The sequence below is a fragment of the Ursus arctos genome, unplaced genomic scaffold (genome assembly GCF_023065955.2).
Source record: "Ursus arctos isolate Adak ecotype North America unplaced genomic scaffold, UrsArc2.0 scaffold_7, whole genome shotgun sequence".
In the NCBI taxonomy this organism is placed as follows: domain Eukaryota; kingdom Metazoa; phylum Chordata; class Mammalia; order Carnivora; family Ursidae; genus Ursus; species Ursus arctos.
In genome coordinates, this window is record NW_026623089.1 from 25,849,297 (window position 1) to 25,865,859 (window position 16,563).

At 55.8% G+C, this 16,563-nt stretch overlaps 1 protein-coding gene across 3 annotated transcripts; it reads left to right on the top strand.

Annotated features, from left to right (window-relative positions):
* Positions 1-1,664: 1,664 nt before the first annotated feature.
* On the top strand, positions 1,665-14,976 carry LDB1 (LIM domain binding 1). 3 transcript variants are annotated; one of them, XM_026493960.4, is made up of 11 exons: positions 1,665-1,815; positions 9,850-9,952; positions 10,076-10,120; positions 10,233-10,308; positions 10,442-10,544; positions 10,717-10,889; positions 11,387-11,509; positions 11,760-11,843; positions 11,940-12,063; positions 12,264-12,412; positions 13,115-14,976. In XM_026493960.4, the coding sequence occupies exons 1-11, from the start codon at positions 1,791-1,793 to the stop codon at positions 13,343-13,345; spliced, it is 1,236 nt and encodes a 411-aa protein (XP_026349745.1). In that variant the 5' UTR covers positions 1,665-1,790; the 3' UTR covers positions 13,346-14,976. The 3 variants fall into 3 exon arrangements, with proteins under 3 accessions (XP_026349745.1, XP_026349746.1, XP_057164622.1); XM_026493961.4 differs by having other exon boundaries at positions 12,264-12,406; XM_057308639.1 differs by lacking the exon at positions 1,665-1,815 and adding an exon at positions 7,096-7,287.
* Positions 14,977-16,563: the final 1,587 nt, after the last annotated feature.

The following is a 16,563-nucleotide window of genomic DNA, read 5'->3' on the forward strand; positions in this document are numbered from 1 at the left end:
CAGCAAAAACAAAGGTGGAGAGAAGGGGTCTCATAAACACTGGAACCTCCACATCTGCAACCCTCCCCCAGCCAGTCAAGCCAGCTGTGCAGACGCTGGGCAAGGAGAGGGGGCTATCAAGCGCCCCCTCCCCCAAGTACAAAGGGGAGGAGAATCCCCTACCCAGTCTCGGCCAGATGCCCTAGAGGGGACACCAGGCCAGGTCCCCAGTGTCTACTCCTGGAGCCCACCTTAAAGCTTAAGCCGGCAGCTAGGGACCCCCCAGAAGGGAAAGGACCAGCTCTCTTTTCCAGACAGCTCCCTTCCCTTCCCTCTTCCCTGCTAATAGGTATTTCCTGTTTATGAGGCAGCTAAGGCTGGGCTTTTGGGAAGGGATGGAGATAGAGCCCCCCCCCCCCTTCCTAGGACTGGGCAGGGGAGTCCTTGAGGAGTGCCTGAAGGTTGGGAGGCTCCTCCCTGGGGAGGGAGTGTTCTTCACACTGACCGTGCAGACTCCCCCCCCCCCAAAGCCTCAGCCCCTATGGGTAGCGGGCACTGGAGAGGTCTGCTTCCTGTTCTTCCCAGTCTCGAGGCCCTCAAAGGAGAGCAGCTTTCAGGCGAGGGGGGAATGGGGGGAGGCCGAGACTGGATGGAGAAAGGGGGAAGGGAGGAGAGTGTCTTGACTGATGAGTCAGAGCCCGCAAGGGGGAAGGATGGCCTGCGGATTACCCCCTCCCCAGTCCAACCTGGTGGTCATTCCACTGCCCCCCTCCCCCCAGGAAAACGCAGATCTCAGCCCTTAGGCGGGGGAGGGCGGGGACCCCACTTAATTAACCCTTTCGGCTCTAGTCCTAACTGGTCCAGCAGGCAAGGAAGGGGTGGTTAATTTAGGGAGGAGGTGAGTTGGGTTGCTACAGGAATTAGGATAGTGCTTTCCCCGCCCAGGTGGGGGTGGGTGGGATTTAAGGGCTTTCCAGAATAAAACTGGGGTCTCAGAGAGCATGGGCGGGGGGTGGTCGGCAGTCCCTTTTCCCTCCCAGAGCGCCGCCGAGGTGGAGAAGAGAGCTACACCTCACGGCCCACCCTGGCTCCGCCTCCCCCACTCCCGGCTCCCGCTTCGGCTCAGCGACGCTCCCAACTCGGCGGCGCCAGGAGGACGGACACCGAGTGTGAGGCTTCGCCTCTTATTCTTCCCCCCGCCCTTCCCCTTTGGGGTCTCTGCCTCCGACTCCTTTTTTAAAAGCTGCGTCACATGCATGCCGTTCCCTAAACGCTCCCGGCCCCTCGCCGCCCGCCCGCCGCGCGGCGCACGCACGTCGTCGCTCGCTGCGCGCTCGCCCGGGTCACTTTGACACGGCTCTCCCCTCCCACTAGCAGGCAATTAGCATATTAATAAAGCCCGGCCCAGCCCGGCTGGGGCTGGAGAACGGGCGCCTACGACAGCGAGAGCGCGAGCGAACGCGGGAGGGAGAGGGGGCGAGCGGCGGCGGCGCTGGCGGCGGGGAGGGAGGCGGGAGCGCACAGACACGCACACGCACACGCGCACACACGGACACACACTCCGGAGACGCACACCCGCGCGCACACACGCAGAGGCAGCTCGCCTTCCTGCCTGGCTTCCTTCCTGTCTGCTCCGCGCCTGACAGGCCCTTCGCTGCAGCCAGGGGCCGCCAGCACCGGGCCGAGGCCGGGCCGGGCCGGCGGCGAGCGCAGCGGGGCCGCGGGCGGCGGCGGCGGCTCATGCCCGGCCTGTCCCCGCGCGGGGCGGGCACCGTGACTCGGCTGGGCCCCCAGCGGCGGGCGATGTGAAGATGTCAGTGGGCTGTGCCTGTCCTGGTGAGTGGGGCGCGCGGCCGCCCGGCCCCTCCCTCCTTAGCCCTCCCGGCAGATCCCTCACCCCTTGTTTGGCGAGAACTTGTGTGGGGGGCGTCGATGACATGGCGGAGGTCGGGGGCCGAGAGGGGTATGCGGGGCCTTAGTCCGGGGGAGGGTTCTCCCCAAATGCAAATGCGCAGCAGCCCAGAGGCAGGGGAGGGGGTGCTAGGGGTAGTCTGTGTGTGTGTGTGGTGTGTGTGTGTGTGTGTGTGTGTGCGCGCGCGCGCGCGCGAGCGTGTTTTGGTGGGGGAGGCTAATTGAGGAGGGGTTTGGGGGGCTGAAATTCCCAGAATTCCAGGGTGTTAGCCAATCAGAAGTGAGTCTGGACTTTTGACCCCCCCCTCAGGTCATCATAGAGTTGTGATTGGCTAGTTTGGGTTGCCCCCCCTTCCCTGCTGCCTATTCCCTCTTACTTTTCTTGTGATAACCCCCTCCAGGCCGTTTCTGAGGACTGTGTTTGGGGGGAGGGATTGATTGGGGCCCATCTTGCCCCCCCCTCCAAATTTTCCTGCCTGTTGCCAGGGAAGATTAGTCCTCCTGAGGGACAGGAGCTACTCTGGGGAGGGGGGGGCAGATAATTGGGCCCTCGGGGTCTGGCATCTCCACCCTAGTGGGAGGGGGAATATGGCAGCTCCAAGCAAGTTAGGAAATGAGTGATTTGTGGGAGTCGAGTTCAGGGGAGCAATATTTGACCCCAAAGTGAGAACTTGGGAGAGGACTCAGGCCCAGATCCCTGTCTCCCCAAAACATTTATCAGCTCTTGCTAGTGACAGCCTGGGTCTGAGTTCTTTCCTGGGGAGGGGGAAGGCTCTACCTCACTGCCAGGAGAAAAGAGGCTGTGACTGGAGAGGTAGTCTTCAGAAGGCCTCAGAACACTATCCTCATTCTCAGGACTCTGGGTTCTTGAATTATGTGCAACATCTCCTCTTGTCCCAGGCTGGAGTTAGCTTTCTTCTGAAAGTCAGGTGTCCCAGAATCTAGCCTGGTTTGGATCCTTTGCTTGTCCACATGCCCCGTTCTCTGGGAGCCCCATATCCTACAGCTGAACCCCCCACTACACACACACACACACACACACACACACACGCAAACATATACACACAATTCCCAAGGGAAGCTGCCAGTGCGGAAGCTTCCTTGAAAATCATGTGACACAGGCCAAGCTGGGCTGGGTACACATTTAAAGTGCCTTGCTGAGGCTGACGTTTAAGGGGCATGGGGCCCTTACGGGAGGAAGGACTGGTAGAGAGAGCCTGAGGATCCTGGAATATCCGGGTGTGGGAACCCCTGGCTCCTGCTGTAGAGGGTGGGGGAGAGGAGGAGAGAGAAGAGCTCGCCAGGCTGGAATCCTGCCTGGCCCCATCATTCCTGCTCCTTCCAGCTTGGTGTGCATGTTTATATGTGTATTTTCTTTATAATTGCCCTATGCTGGGTACCCATTCAGATCCATCCACACTGTGAGTCCTCCCCATGGCCTTCATCCTCCATCACCACACATGAACTTAGCAGAAACTAAGGCTCTGAACAAGCTAGAGGACTGAGTCTTACCTGCAAATAGTGGGTAGGAGGTGGGTATGGAAGTGTTGTCAGGTTGGAGGTAGATGAATTGTTGGTCCTGAAGTTGAGGCAGGGTACCTGGGTCCAGTAGGAGAAAGGAGAAAGTTTCCCCCTCAGTTTCTCTGGGAGCAGCATGGGGACAGGAAGAGGACCCATGCACAGGGGTGTGTTTGAGGGGGGACAGCTTCTGTCAGTGCCTTAAAAGACATGTTCCTTTTGTGTGTCTGGGTGGCCTGGCTGGAGGAAAGGGGAGCATAAGATGGCTAAGAGTGGGGTGTTTTTTCCCTGAATGTGAAGAAGTTGTATGGATTGATACCACAGAGAATGGATGGAGGTTAGACTTCAAGGAGAACCAAATGGGGAGGGGCCTGAGAGTGGCCTGGTGGTGGGGAATGTTAGGAGTTGGAGTAAGGGAGGGGACCAGGCTTGTATGGATGGGTGGGAGCACATGGTTGAATACAAGGGCATCATGGCAGTGTGTACAGTCCAGGCCCAAAGACCCACCCCCCAACTTGAGCAGGCCTGGGGTGGGGGCCGAGGCGCCCTGGCAGGCCGCCTGCCTGCTGCCTGCCTGCCTGCCTGAGTCTCTCCTTTGTGCTCTGCTGTCTCCCGGCTCCTCCTCCTCCCCCAGCCCAGCAGAGACAGCACATGCCCCACACATGTGACTGAGGGAAGCCAGAGCACAGGCAGACCCACACACATGCAAACGCGGAAGGAAACACCACAAGATACACGCATACACACCCCCACCCCCCCAGCTCCCATAGTGCTTCTGGGGTAGGTAATAGCTTCTGAAGATTTGGTCAGAAGCAAGGAGAACCTCTGCTAAAGGGCATCACTGGGGCAGGGCAGGTTGCTGAGGGAGCCAGGGCCTGTCTGGGGCAGCATGTGGCTCAGAAGGGTTAAGGCAGGGAGGAGTAGGGGGAGGGGAGGAGGCAGCAGTGGTGGCGGCTGGGAGCCAGGAGAGGAGGATGGCAGAGCGCCAGGCCAACGGGAGGCCGGGCACAGACAAAGGAAGGGGGGCAGGCACACTGGAGGCCTGGGTCAGGGAGCCCCAGGGGCCCGGGCAGGGGGCAGTGCTGGTACCTTATCCTGTGGGTTGGGACAGGCTGCTGCCCTTCAGAGTTCCACCTCCAGGACTGGTACTCTTCCTCTTTTCTCCTTCATCACCTTTGTCATTCTTTGCTGCTCCCTGCTTTCTCCCCAGTGCCCCCCCCCCCCAAATTTAGGGCCTTCTAACTCCAACTTAGATTTGCTTTCTTTAGCTGGACCTCTTCTGCTCCTGTGCAAGTCGGGGAATTAAGTCAGAACTGAGAGAGGAGCAGACTTGCTAGAGAAGGGGAACCAGGAGCAGGGCCCCTTTTTGAGTAATGGGCTAGAGTCCTGATACATCTTGGTATTTAGGGGCCTTTCTTTCTGAAATTCGAGGAGACAAACTGGGTGGGAGTTCTGAGCTCTAAACTGGGGACAGAAGCCAGAGCACACACCCATCCCTCTTCCTCATGCAGACAGTCATTTGGGGCCTGGAGTGGCCATTCCTTGGAGGGGGAAGGGAATAGGAATGGCTGCAGTGCCCCAGGGCTGGGCTTGTATGAGTGGGGTTGGAAGTCCCGGGTTCCAGTTCAGGCCATCCTGTCTCACTGATCTGTTCAAGTTAGCATCACATTTGGCCCTGTATTCAGTAAGGATCTCTTGAGGTACTGGCTATGAATGCACTTTGGAAAGTTTAAAGGCACGAAACAAATGACAGGAGTTGTCCTATCAGTAGGGGAGAAGTGTGGTCATCTCGGAGTTGGGCTGTTAATTTGGGAGTCAATGGAATGTATCAGTTCCTGGCTGTAGGGAGTATGTTGCAGGGTCTGGCTGAATGTCATACATTTCAGTCTGTTTGTGAAAGCTGGAGCATATCATATGGTCAGACCATGATGGAGAATGGATGCAGGTTTCAGGGAGGGTGGTTTATGGGGTAAGTTCCTGGGTAACAAACAGGGTGTGTATGTAATAGTCTGTCACAGGTTCTGGGGGTATAATGCAGTTTGGGTGTGTGTACTGGGGTCAAAGGGCATGTGTCACAGGTCCCAGTGTGTACAGAAGTCAGGGCTGTCATAGACTATGTATGTGTGTGTGTCCTGGGTTTGGGTTTATTTAGCATTTGAAGTATCAGGTACTGATTTATGTGAAAGTAAGATGTGTTATTTATCTGTGGAGGATGTTCACAGAGCCAGGTGCAATATTATTGCACGATCAACCAGTGTGTATGGCATGAGAAATCTTGCTGTGGGGCTGTGTGAATGTGGTTGGGGGGGCAGGGAATAAGGAGCAGAGACTCAAATTGCAAAGCAGTAGGAGGTCTATATGACTGTACCCCCTCTGTGTGTGTGTGTCCGTGTGTGTCCTTTTTCCTTTCTATCCAGGTAGTAGGGCCTGGACCACTACCCAAGTTTTAGAAACACCTCCTCTCTTGGGATCTCCCCCTTGCTTTGGAGAACAGGCCCTACTTCAGTAACCACATACCTTTTTTTCCCTGGGTTGGGGGGAGGATTCAGCAGCAGACTAGGTCCTTTCTGGGGACCCTTGGGTGGGCAGATGGGCCTTTCCTAGCTCTGACAGTGCCTCTCTCCCTTGCACCCAAGAGACTCGGGTGGTTGGGGGCTAGGGAAGGGGGTTAGGAGCTTAGCTGGGTTGGGGACAGGGAGCCTGGAGTGTCCCCCTCCCTCCAGTCACTGTTTACCCACTGAAGCAGAGTGTATCTCTGTCAAAAATAACCCCCTGGAGGCTCCCCCCAGCTGCTCTGGGATTTCACCAGCGGCTGAAGCCCAGAGTGGCAGCTCCGGCCAGCCTTCCACCTGAGAGATCACAGGGGAGAGGAAGAGAGATTTGGGGGACATTGGGGAGGCAGTTTGAAGATTCTGGGAGTCTCCAGAGAGGAGAGCACCCTTCTCCATCCCTGCCAGTGGCTCAGGGTGGCCTGCTTACCCCTAAGCACCAGGCTTGGGGAGGGGGGAGGGGGGCTGGAGGCATTTCAGGTCCTGGCCCCACACACCTCCCCTCCATCCAGGTCTCTCCAGGCCCGATGTGTTCTGTCTCCATCTCTCTCTCTCTCTCTCTCTGTCTCTCTCGTCTCTCTCGTCTCTCTCCGTCTCTGTCTCTCTTTTGTTTTTCTCAGCAGTCCTCCCTGCCTGCCTCCGTCTCTCCCTCCCTCCCTCTCTCCCTCTTCCTCTTTCCTCGCAGGGAGGGGGCGGGGCCGGTGGGGGCAGCTCCACCCTCCGCCCGCCCTGGGGCCTCATTCTGAGAGAGGCTCGGAGATCGGAGAGCGAGCGGGGAGGGAGGGATAGAAAGGGAGAAAAGGAAGGGAGCCGGCGGGCGCTGCGTGTGTCTGTGCGTGTGCAAGTGTGAGTGAGTGTGAGTGCCGGGCCCTGCCTCTCCTGCTGCCCCGGCGGAGGGGCCTGCTGGCCTGGGGAGGGCGGGCGGGCTGCTTGGAGGCAGAGGCAGCGAGAGGCGGTGGCGGGGAGAGCCGAGGAGGAGGAGGAGGAGAGAGGAAAGAGCGGAGCAGCCATTGTTGAGGGAAACCTTGCAAACAAAGAAGGCTCCGGACTCCCCGCGGCCCCCCGCCCCCCAGGCCGGCCCCCTGGCCCCCAGCCCCCGGCCCAGTGGCCATTGTAACTTTCCCCCGGGGCTGTGGCCGCCGCGGGGCGGGCCAAGGCTGTGCGTGCGAGTCTTTGTGCGGCCCGCGGAGTGGAGCTCCCAGCCAGGCCTGCCTGTCCCACTCGGGACATGAGCGGCTGAAGTTGGCCCCCTCAGTTCTCACCCCTGCCAAGGCCCCTCTGGGCTTCCAGCCGCTCCCTGCACCTCTCCTGGCCCCCTCAGTTCTCCCAGGTAAGTCTGGGCACCCTGCAAGCCTATTGGGGGTGGGTGGAAGATCCTGGGTTTGGCCCAGGCCCGGTATGCTAGCTGGGGGAGAGGTGCCCCAGCTCAGAGAGGCCAGGGCTCTCAGGCCTGCTGACCTATGGTCAGCCCCTAAAGGGAGGGGGCCTGCCCTCAGGTCAGGCTGGTTACCATGGAAATGCCCAGCTGGAGGTGCCCCCCTCAGCCACAGGATGCAGCTTCCATCCTGAGAAAACTTTACTAGTTCTGGGCTCTTCCTGTCTTCTTCCTCCTCCAAGGGCTCCCAGATTGCTAAAGGTTGTGTGTGTGTTGGGGGGGGGGGGGGCTATGTCTGACTCCAAGGCCGATGACACATCCCCTTCACCCCCACCCCCATTTTGCTCCCTCTACCCCTGCTGCTGGGGACAGGCAGCAACAGGGACAGATGGTCTGGGTGATGTTCCCTCCCCTTCTCTTCTCACTCCCAAGCCCTTGTGCTGGGGCTACTGGGAGTTGCTATGGCTCTGAAGAGATGCTGAGTTTGTTTGTGTCCATTCACTGGAGGTGTAAATAGAGGCCTCAGAGCTTTGGGCCTTAGCTCTTCAGAACTGTTACCCAGCCCCAGGCAATGTCTGTCAGGTCTCTGGTGAAAGAAATTGAAGCTCTGAAACTTTTTTCAGAATTAGAGAGGAACCCAGGTGTGCTGCCTCTCTTCTCCTGAGGGTCTTGAGCTGACACATTTCTTCAAGTAGCCCTGAAACTGTGGGGCAGGGGCAGTGATGCTTTTGGGGAAAGGATGGCCTAGCTAGGGGGCAAGGGCCAGGTCTCATAATCTAGACTCTTGGGTTCATTGGCCAGACCTGGCCTCTGGTAGGCTCTGGGAGCTGGGGCTTCCAACATGGCCTTAGTCTACTTGTCTATGGAGTGGGGAGACTTGGGACTGGCGGGATGGGGGGACTGTCTCTTTCCTAAGGATGTGGGCTCCTCATTCAGTCCAGACTGGCTTGTGAAGGCAGTGTGCTGTGCTGGGAGTATGTGGATGTGGCCTGTGAGAGATCGCGCGCAGGGTGAGGGCCTGTTGCAGGCACCCTGATCCTGCCTGGGGCTGCTGGGTTCCAGCTCTTGCAAGGCATGTCAGGGCGAGCTGAGGGTGGAAGCCTGCTAGGCAGGATGAGGCACACACGTGTGCAGGCACACACAGGCTCTGAGTCTTGGCACCTTCAGGAACTGTGTAATGTAGGTCCCTCTGGGACCCTCCTTTTGCTCATGTTGTAAGGAGGGGGCCCTGGAGAGATAATTAAATGATGCATGTTGGCACAGGGTCTTCTTTTGTCTCTTCCCCCTAAGGAACACAAGAGATTCTGTATCTAATTTGGGGAGGGGGCTTAGAAAGAGCCTATATGGTCACCCTTCCATGTGCAATCAAGTTTTGGGGATTCCAGAAAGCACCTATGACTGGGGCTAGGACCTTTGTTGCCGTGCCTCAGTTTCCCCACCTATCTGGTTGGGAGGGGGGAATAGGATTGCAGGGATGCCTGGTTCATACCCAGCTATGAATGTAATACTTCTTCCAGTCAGGAAATAGTACATCAGGTGGATAGGGGACACATGTGCACATTCACAGAGACACAGAAGCAGAGATCTCTGTCTAGTTACCACTTGCCTCCTAGACTGAGCCCCCTGGAACCTAGGTTCCTTCCCAGGCCTAAGTTTGTAAGTAGAGTGGAATCCATTGGAGGCCTGTCTGTCTCCCTCCCCCACTGCAAGTCTCAGAAATGAAAGGAGGTTGAGGCTTTGGGTTTCTGGTTTGGAGACAATACTAGACCCATGGTGGGTGTGGGGGAGGGGGCTGGGCTGATAAGGGAGTGGCCGTTGGTGGGGGAGGCAGAAGGCCCAACTGGTTATCTAATGGGAGGCACCCAGCAGGCACCCACTCCCCTTTATCTTTCTATCCCCTGCCCTCCTGAGACCCTGGGAGTGGAGGAGGGGCAGGGAGTTGGCAAATCCCCCCCCCTTTTCCCCTCCTCCAGCTTGGTCTCCAGAGGGCAATAGAGGGGTGGAAATACTACAGGATATAGGAATCAGATCTAGGCTCAAGTCCTAGCTCTGCCAGTTACTAGCTCTATGATCTTGGCAAGTTCCCTTAAGCTTTCCGTTGCCTCATCTGTAAAATGGGGGTTTTAGAGTTGACCCTGCTACCTCACAAGGTAGTTGTGATGATTGAACAATATGATACAGACGAACAGGGGATTTATCAAAATTAGATTCTAATGCTTGGATATTCGTTTATTCTGTGGTATTGACATTTCTTCCCAGCTTCAATTTTGTCATCCAGGGCTCAGCCACATGAAGAAATGGGGTCTTAGGTATTAGGGCTGAGTATTTCTAGTTTCATGATAAAAAAAAAATTGAAGCTAGATTAGAAGCAGAGGTAGGTGTTCCTCAAGGTCATCCCCCTCCCCTAGTCCACCCATTCTGGGGGCTCTGGAAGACCAGTCCCTGTCCACACAGTCTAGGAGACTTCCAGGAAAGATCCTTGGGACTAAGGGGACCCTTTCTTCCTTTGCCTTCTAGGTTGTTCCTCAAAGTCATTCAAGCTGTACTCACCGAAGGAGCCCCCGAACGGCAACGCCTTCCCCCCCTTCCATCCCGGCACCATGCTAGATCGGGATGTGGGGTGAGTCTTATCCACTTCCCATCCCTTCTTCAGATGGAGTCCTGCCTGAAAGGGGGAGGGAGTGACACTCCCCAATAATTCCTGTCTTCCACCCCCATTCTCATAGCCTCTTCCCTTACACAGCCCAACTCCCATGTACCCGCCTACATACTTGGAGCCTGGGATTGGGTAAGTGGGGTCCAGTGAGGAGGGAGGTGCTTTCCATTATATGGGTGAAGGCAGAAGTGGGGGGGGTGGGGAGGCTCTTTTCCTACTGACCTCCCTTCTTTACTTCCCCCAGGAGGCACACACCATATGGCAACCAAACTGACTACAGAATATTTGAGCTTAACAAACGGCTTCAAAACTGGACAGAGGTATGGTCAGGGGAAAAGGGTTGGGAGGGGGAGGACCATCTGGGAACCCCTGTGGGTTGTCTTCTGACACACACACACACACACACACACACACACACACACACAAACAAACTTCCTGCCCTGTGCTCCTTAGGAGTGTGACAATCTCTGGTGGGATGCTTTCACAACTGAGTTCTTTGAGGATGATGCCATGTTAACCATCACTTTCTGCCTGGAGGATGGACCAAAGAGATATAGTGAGTGGCCTCTGGGGGTCCTGCTGGTTCTGCTGTGAGAGTAATACTTCCTGTGTCCATCTAAGGACTGGGAGTAGGTATTTGTCTCTGGGGATCTGTTTTGGCAATGATGGCATCTGCTTGACCCCTTTGGTGGTCCTTCTGTTCTACTGAGTTTGTCCCATCTCTACAGCCATTGGCCGGACCTTGATCCCACGCTACTTCCGCAGCATCTTTGAAGGGGGTGCTACGGAGCTGTACTATGTGCTTAAGCATCCCAAGGAGGCATTCCACAGCAACTTTGTGTCCCTCGACTGTGACCAAGGCAGCATGGTGACCCAGCACGGCAAACCCATGTTCACCCAGGTCAGCAACCCAGCTGGATGTGGAACACTGAAGCACCTGGGTTTTATTCCCTTCCTTTCTCCCAAAATATAACCCAGCTATTCCCCAGGGAGGCAAAATGGGAAGTGGCAAGAGGAGAAGGGAGGGCAGGCATCCTGCAGCATCCATCAGGCATTTACTGAGTTTGTACATGATGGTTTTCTGGGCCGCAGGGGTACACCATGAACGAGAGCCTGCCCTCATTGACCTTGTAGCAGATGAGTATATCATTAGCTACTTGGGAAGAGGACAAGGGTCTGTTCAACATTTCTGCTGTGTGTGTGTGTGTGTGTGTGTGTGTGTGTGTAAGGGCCGGGGGAGTGACTGGTGTATGAGGGAATGGTCTTTGTCAGTTATCACCCAGATTTATGGGCAGGTGGCAGAAATATATTCAGTGGGAGAGTTGTGAGCAAATGGGAGAACAGGTATACTTTCAGGGACGTGGGGAGGGGGCAGAGATGTGACAAGCTTGTCTCCAGGTGTGTGTGGAGGGCCGGTTGTACCTAGAGTTCATGTTTGACGACATGATGCGGATAAAGACGTGGCACTTCAGCATCCGGCAGCACCGAGAGCTCATCCCCCGCAGCATCCTTGCCATGCATGTGAGTTGTGGGTGGGACCCAAGATGCAAAGGACCCAAGATGCAAAGGGCAGGCAGTGGGAAGGGTGGCTGGAACAAGGTCTGTCATTTTTTGACCGCGACCTCAGACAGAGGGTTTGACGATCTTCATCTGAAAAATGGGTTTCGTAATAGCCCCTCTTCTCTCTTAGGAGTGTCGTGAGGCTCGAGTGATAGGGCAGATGAGCAGATGCAGCCCAGGTGCTAGTGTTCTTTCCTTTCTCCTCATCTAGGCCCAGGACCCCCAGATGTTGGATCAGCTCTCCAAAAATATCACCCGGTGTGGGCTGTCCAATTCCACTCTCAACTACCTCCGAGTGAGTCCTTGATCACCCAGTTTCTGCCCCATCCCATTGGGTGTCAGCTGCATGTCTGCTCTTCCCCTGACCACCCACCTCCCGGTCTCCCTTCAGCTCTGTGTGATACTCGAGCCCATGCAGGAGCTCATGTCCCGCCACAAGACCTACAGCCTCAGCCCCCGTGACTGCCTCAAGACCTGCCTTTTCCAGAAGTGGCAGCGCATGGTAGCACCCCCCGGTGAGTACCTTCACCTGCCCCTCCTCTTATCAGCATCTGATGACGCTTCCCAGCGCCTTTTCTCTCTCCTTGCGAAGCCCCTTCCTTGCTCCTGGTTCTGCAAGGTTGGGATCAGGGTAGGCTCAGGCTCCTTTGGAGTCAGAATGGGGAACAGGGGGCCTGAGGTCTTGCCCCTCCTGAATTTCCTTTCCCTGGCACAGCGGAGCCCGCACGGCAGCAGCCCAGCAAGCGGCGGAAACGAAAGATGTCAGGGGGCAGCACCATGAGCTCGGGGGGTGGCAACACCAACAACAGCAACAGCAAGAAGAAAAGCCCAGCCAGCACCTTCGCCCTCTCCAGCCAGGTACCTGTAAGCATCTCGGCTTTCTTCTCTCTTCTGGGCTGCCCTACTGCTGACCCCTAACCCTTGACCCTGTCCCAGCCTGAGCTCACTAGCAGGCAGAGAAGCAAAGACAGTTTTTTCTGGTGTACTCTGCCAGCATGGGCTGGCTCCTGTCACTGATGAGAGTCCTTGTCAGTCACATGCCATGGTTGTGATCACAGACCTAGACAGAACACCAGGACATAAAGAGGACAGAGACAGCCCTGAGAACATGGATGTTCAGGATAGACAGCTTAGAGGCACACATACCATCAGACACACACACTGACAGAGGGACACATGAATTTGAATGTGTGCGAATCTAGAATATGCACATATGCACATGCACACGCTTTCCCCATTGGTGGTTTTTTTTTATCTGCTTCCTCTGTCTTATATGTGGACAGAAGTTTAGGAGCCCCCTGAAGTTTGGGGGAGATGAACTAGGGAGCGAGAGGAGTAGATTGACTTCTAGAATCTAGTGTTTGTGGGTTAAAGGCTGTGATGCTCTGCAGTCCTTCAGTGGGAAGGATTCCAGGGACTGAGGGTGTCAGAGGAGTTGGGGTTTTAAATTTGGGTGAGAAGGGGTTGGGGGTGTTGAGTTTCCTAGGTGGGTATTGGGGCTCTCTGCTGCCCTGGGCCGGGCGAGCCCCTGCCCCGATTATGTTTGGGGACCTCCGCCACTCTCAGGATGTGATGGTGGTGGGGGAGCCCACCCTGATGGGCGGGGAGTTCGGGGACGAGGACGAGAGGCTCATCACCCGGCTGGAGAACACCCAGTTTGACGCGGCCAACGGCATTGACGACGAGGACAGCTTTAACAACTCCCCCGCCCTGGGCGCCAACAGCCCCTGGAACAGCAAGCCTCCATCCAGCCAAGAAAGCAAATCGGAGAACCCCACGTCACAGGCCTCCCAGTAAAGGCCTTGCCATGGCCACCCAGCGCTCTGCCTGCCTGCCCCACCCCTCGCAGTCCCAGGGAGCAGAAGACAGAATGAAGAGACTGAGCATCTAAAATGGGCAGCCTCCATCCACCCACTTCAGGGAGGAACTGGACTCGCTGGGGGCAGGTGCCAAGATTTGCCCCCCAGTGGCCCTGGGCTGGGCCTGGCCTCTGCAGAGCCTTTTGGGGGAAGGGGGTACTCATGTGGATGCCTACGTGGACCCTGGGCCTCTGAGAAATGTCCTGACCACCCCCCAGGGCATTTGCCTCCATCTTCACCCCAGGTTCTGGGTTCCCCATCCTCCTGATCCCACCCCCTTCAAGCCTGGGGTTGTTTATCCCACAACCCTTAGGGACTTAAAGTTATGGGGCTTGGTTGAGTGCCCCTTTCCTAAACCTTCCCTTAGGTGGCTGGTAGTAGAGGGGTAAAGCTCTGGCTCCTCCCTGCAGCCACCTGTCCCAGCTCCCAAGTTTTTTAAAAAATAATATTATTAAAAATGTAAGTTTAAAAAAAAATCACTCATGTACCCCCTCTTCCCCTTATTAAAAAGTCCAGCTACCTCCCTACTCTTGGTAAATGTGGGGCTTAGGGCCCAGGTGGAGGTGAGTGTGGGGGTAGGGGGGTATGCATTACCATTTTATACAGTTTGAGAGCTTCAGACCAAGGAGATACTTTGCCATCTCTCTTCCCTTTTCCTCTGGGGTGACTGGAGTTGGGGAAGGCATGCCTTGGGGTAGGGGGCCATTGATGACCTCATCTTTGTGACAACCCCCTGCTGTTGTCTCTGTCTCCCCATTCTCCAGGACTCTGGCCTGCTGTCCTAGTGCTTGTGACTCCCACTATTCCACCCCCAACCCCCTCCCCCATGGTGTGTATATTCTTGACAAGTCCTCCACTAGAGCAGCTGTCTTGGATGGGGGGAAGGGAGGCTCCCTCCCTCAGGAAGTGTGGAGGGAAGGGAGCGCCTTGTTTGTCGCAGTGTTTTTTGTTTCGTCTCAGTGGGGCAGGCATGGGATGGAGGGGGAGGGGCTCATCCACTCTCTCCAGTACTCTCTTCCCTTCAACTCCTCAAACTGTATCTAGTCCTCCCCTGTCCTCCACAGAGGGGAAGGAGCCACGGAGGATGGCCCAGCTCCAAGCCCACCTGGGAGCAATAGACCTCTGTTCCCCAGCTGAAGTAAAGGGTCTTCATCTCCAATAGCCCTTCCATTCCCTTCCTCATAGAAGGGAGGGGGGAAGCAGCCAGGATCCTCAGCTCTGTTTCACAGTTGGACACGCTCTGGGCCCAGGGTAAGGCCAGGAGTAGGGTCCCATGGGTCTGGGCCCAGCTCTGTGGCTTCGCTGCCTTTTCCTGTGGCCAGTTCCAGAAGTGTTAGCACCACCTCTCTCCCCCACTCTTCCTTCTGGATTCTGGGGTCCCCCACACCCAGTTTCCTTACTCCAGCTGTCACTGTTGGGAGGGTATTGTGTCAGGAGCTGAGGGAAGGGGTGGGGAAGATGGATGTCCCACCCCAAATGTAATGCCTTTTTTTTTTTTTTTTTTTTTTTTTTTTTTGGGCCATTTGAGTCATGTATGGTACCGATCAATAAAGAGACTTTTTGGTTTGAGAGTGTTGTCTTGGTTGGTCATTGATGCCTAATAACAACTCAGTCCCAAGCAGTCTCCCCACCCTCCCTTTCCTACAGTCCCTAAGACCAGTTATTAGGAAGGAAGTAGGAATTAAGCTTGTGGATCCCCCCTTCAGTCTCATCTCACATTTCCCCTCACTCTTCTGCCATTGCTCCTCCTGTCCCAGACTGGCCCTGTCTCACTCGAAAGTTGACTTCCTTTTCCTCTGGGACAGTTGTTCCTCACCCCCAACTGCGATGGGGCTGCCAGACAGGTGGCCTTCCTGAAGCAGGTTTCCTGGGATGGTAGGCCCCAGATCAGACTATAGGGGGAGCGGGAGGGGTCCTTGCCTAGGCTTGGGTTGGAGGAGCTTTGGGTGGTCAGAATGACTGGGAGACTTGGTCCTGTTTTTGTCAGTGAGATTCCTGCCCCTACCCAGCCTCCAGCCTATCAGCCCAGCTGAGCAATCTGAGCTGGTACCCCTGGTGTTAGGTCTTGGGTGGGGAAGTAAGAGAGTAGCTGAATTGTTTGTCTGCTTGTGACTTTGGGTGGGGACATGGAGGAGGATGCCTAAGTGCAATTGCTAGGGACAGCCTGAAGCTCCTTGGGTGGAAGGAAGAATAGCATGCTTTTTAGACTCCTTTCCAGGTGGTTACTCCTCACAAGTCCCCTTCTGTCTCACCATTAAAGAAGATTGGCAAGATAGGACACCCTGCTGTAGGCTGGGGATGGGATCTTAGCACCTACTAATTCCTCTGCTCAGACTGTTTTCATCTCAAGCAGGGAAGTCTGACCTCTCAGACTATTCCCCCGCTAAAGTCTTTGGATTCGAAGTAGCCTCATAGCCTGTACCTCTACTGTCACCTCCCCAGCTGGCAGGAAGAAACCAGAGAAAAGGACTACATGGCCTATCCCACCCCCTCTCCAATCCACATAGTTACCTTGGCCCTGTCCTGCTGCCAGCCCAGCTCCTCACTGCCCATTGCCTCAGGACCCCAATGCCTGCATTCATGCACATGCCCACTTCATTCTTCTGCAGGCCTGACCTGATGGACAGTTACCAGCCGGCTGCTACCACCAACTCACCACGGGGGTGCTAGGTAACCCCTATCTGCAGTGTGTCCGCATTTGGAACTAGGTGTGTGTACATCTGACTTTCTTGGCTGGGTGTGTGCCAGTGTATATATATATATGTATGTGACTGCTGGGCTGGGAGAGGGCTTGGATATGGGTATGTAAGGGAACATTGCATCCGTGAATATGCATGTAGGCTTATCTATGCATTTGTTTATGGGATATGTCTTGGATTTATTCGTTCATTGAGCCCTCTCTAGGTGCCAGGCCTAACTCTAGGTGCTAGAGATACGGTGCTGAACAAAGCAGAGAATGCATGACTGCAGGGTGTGAATGGGAGGCTACAAGTACGGAAATGAGGGTATGTTGTTGAATGCATGGCTTGACAGTACTGTGTTGTGTTACGGGGCTGCTGGGCCAGCAATTGTGTGACAAAGTTGTAGGTTCATATCGTGTGTGTGTGTGTGTGTGTGTGTGTGTGTGTGTGTGTGTGTTGGAAGAGGCAGTGGTCA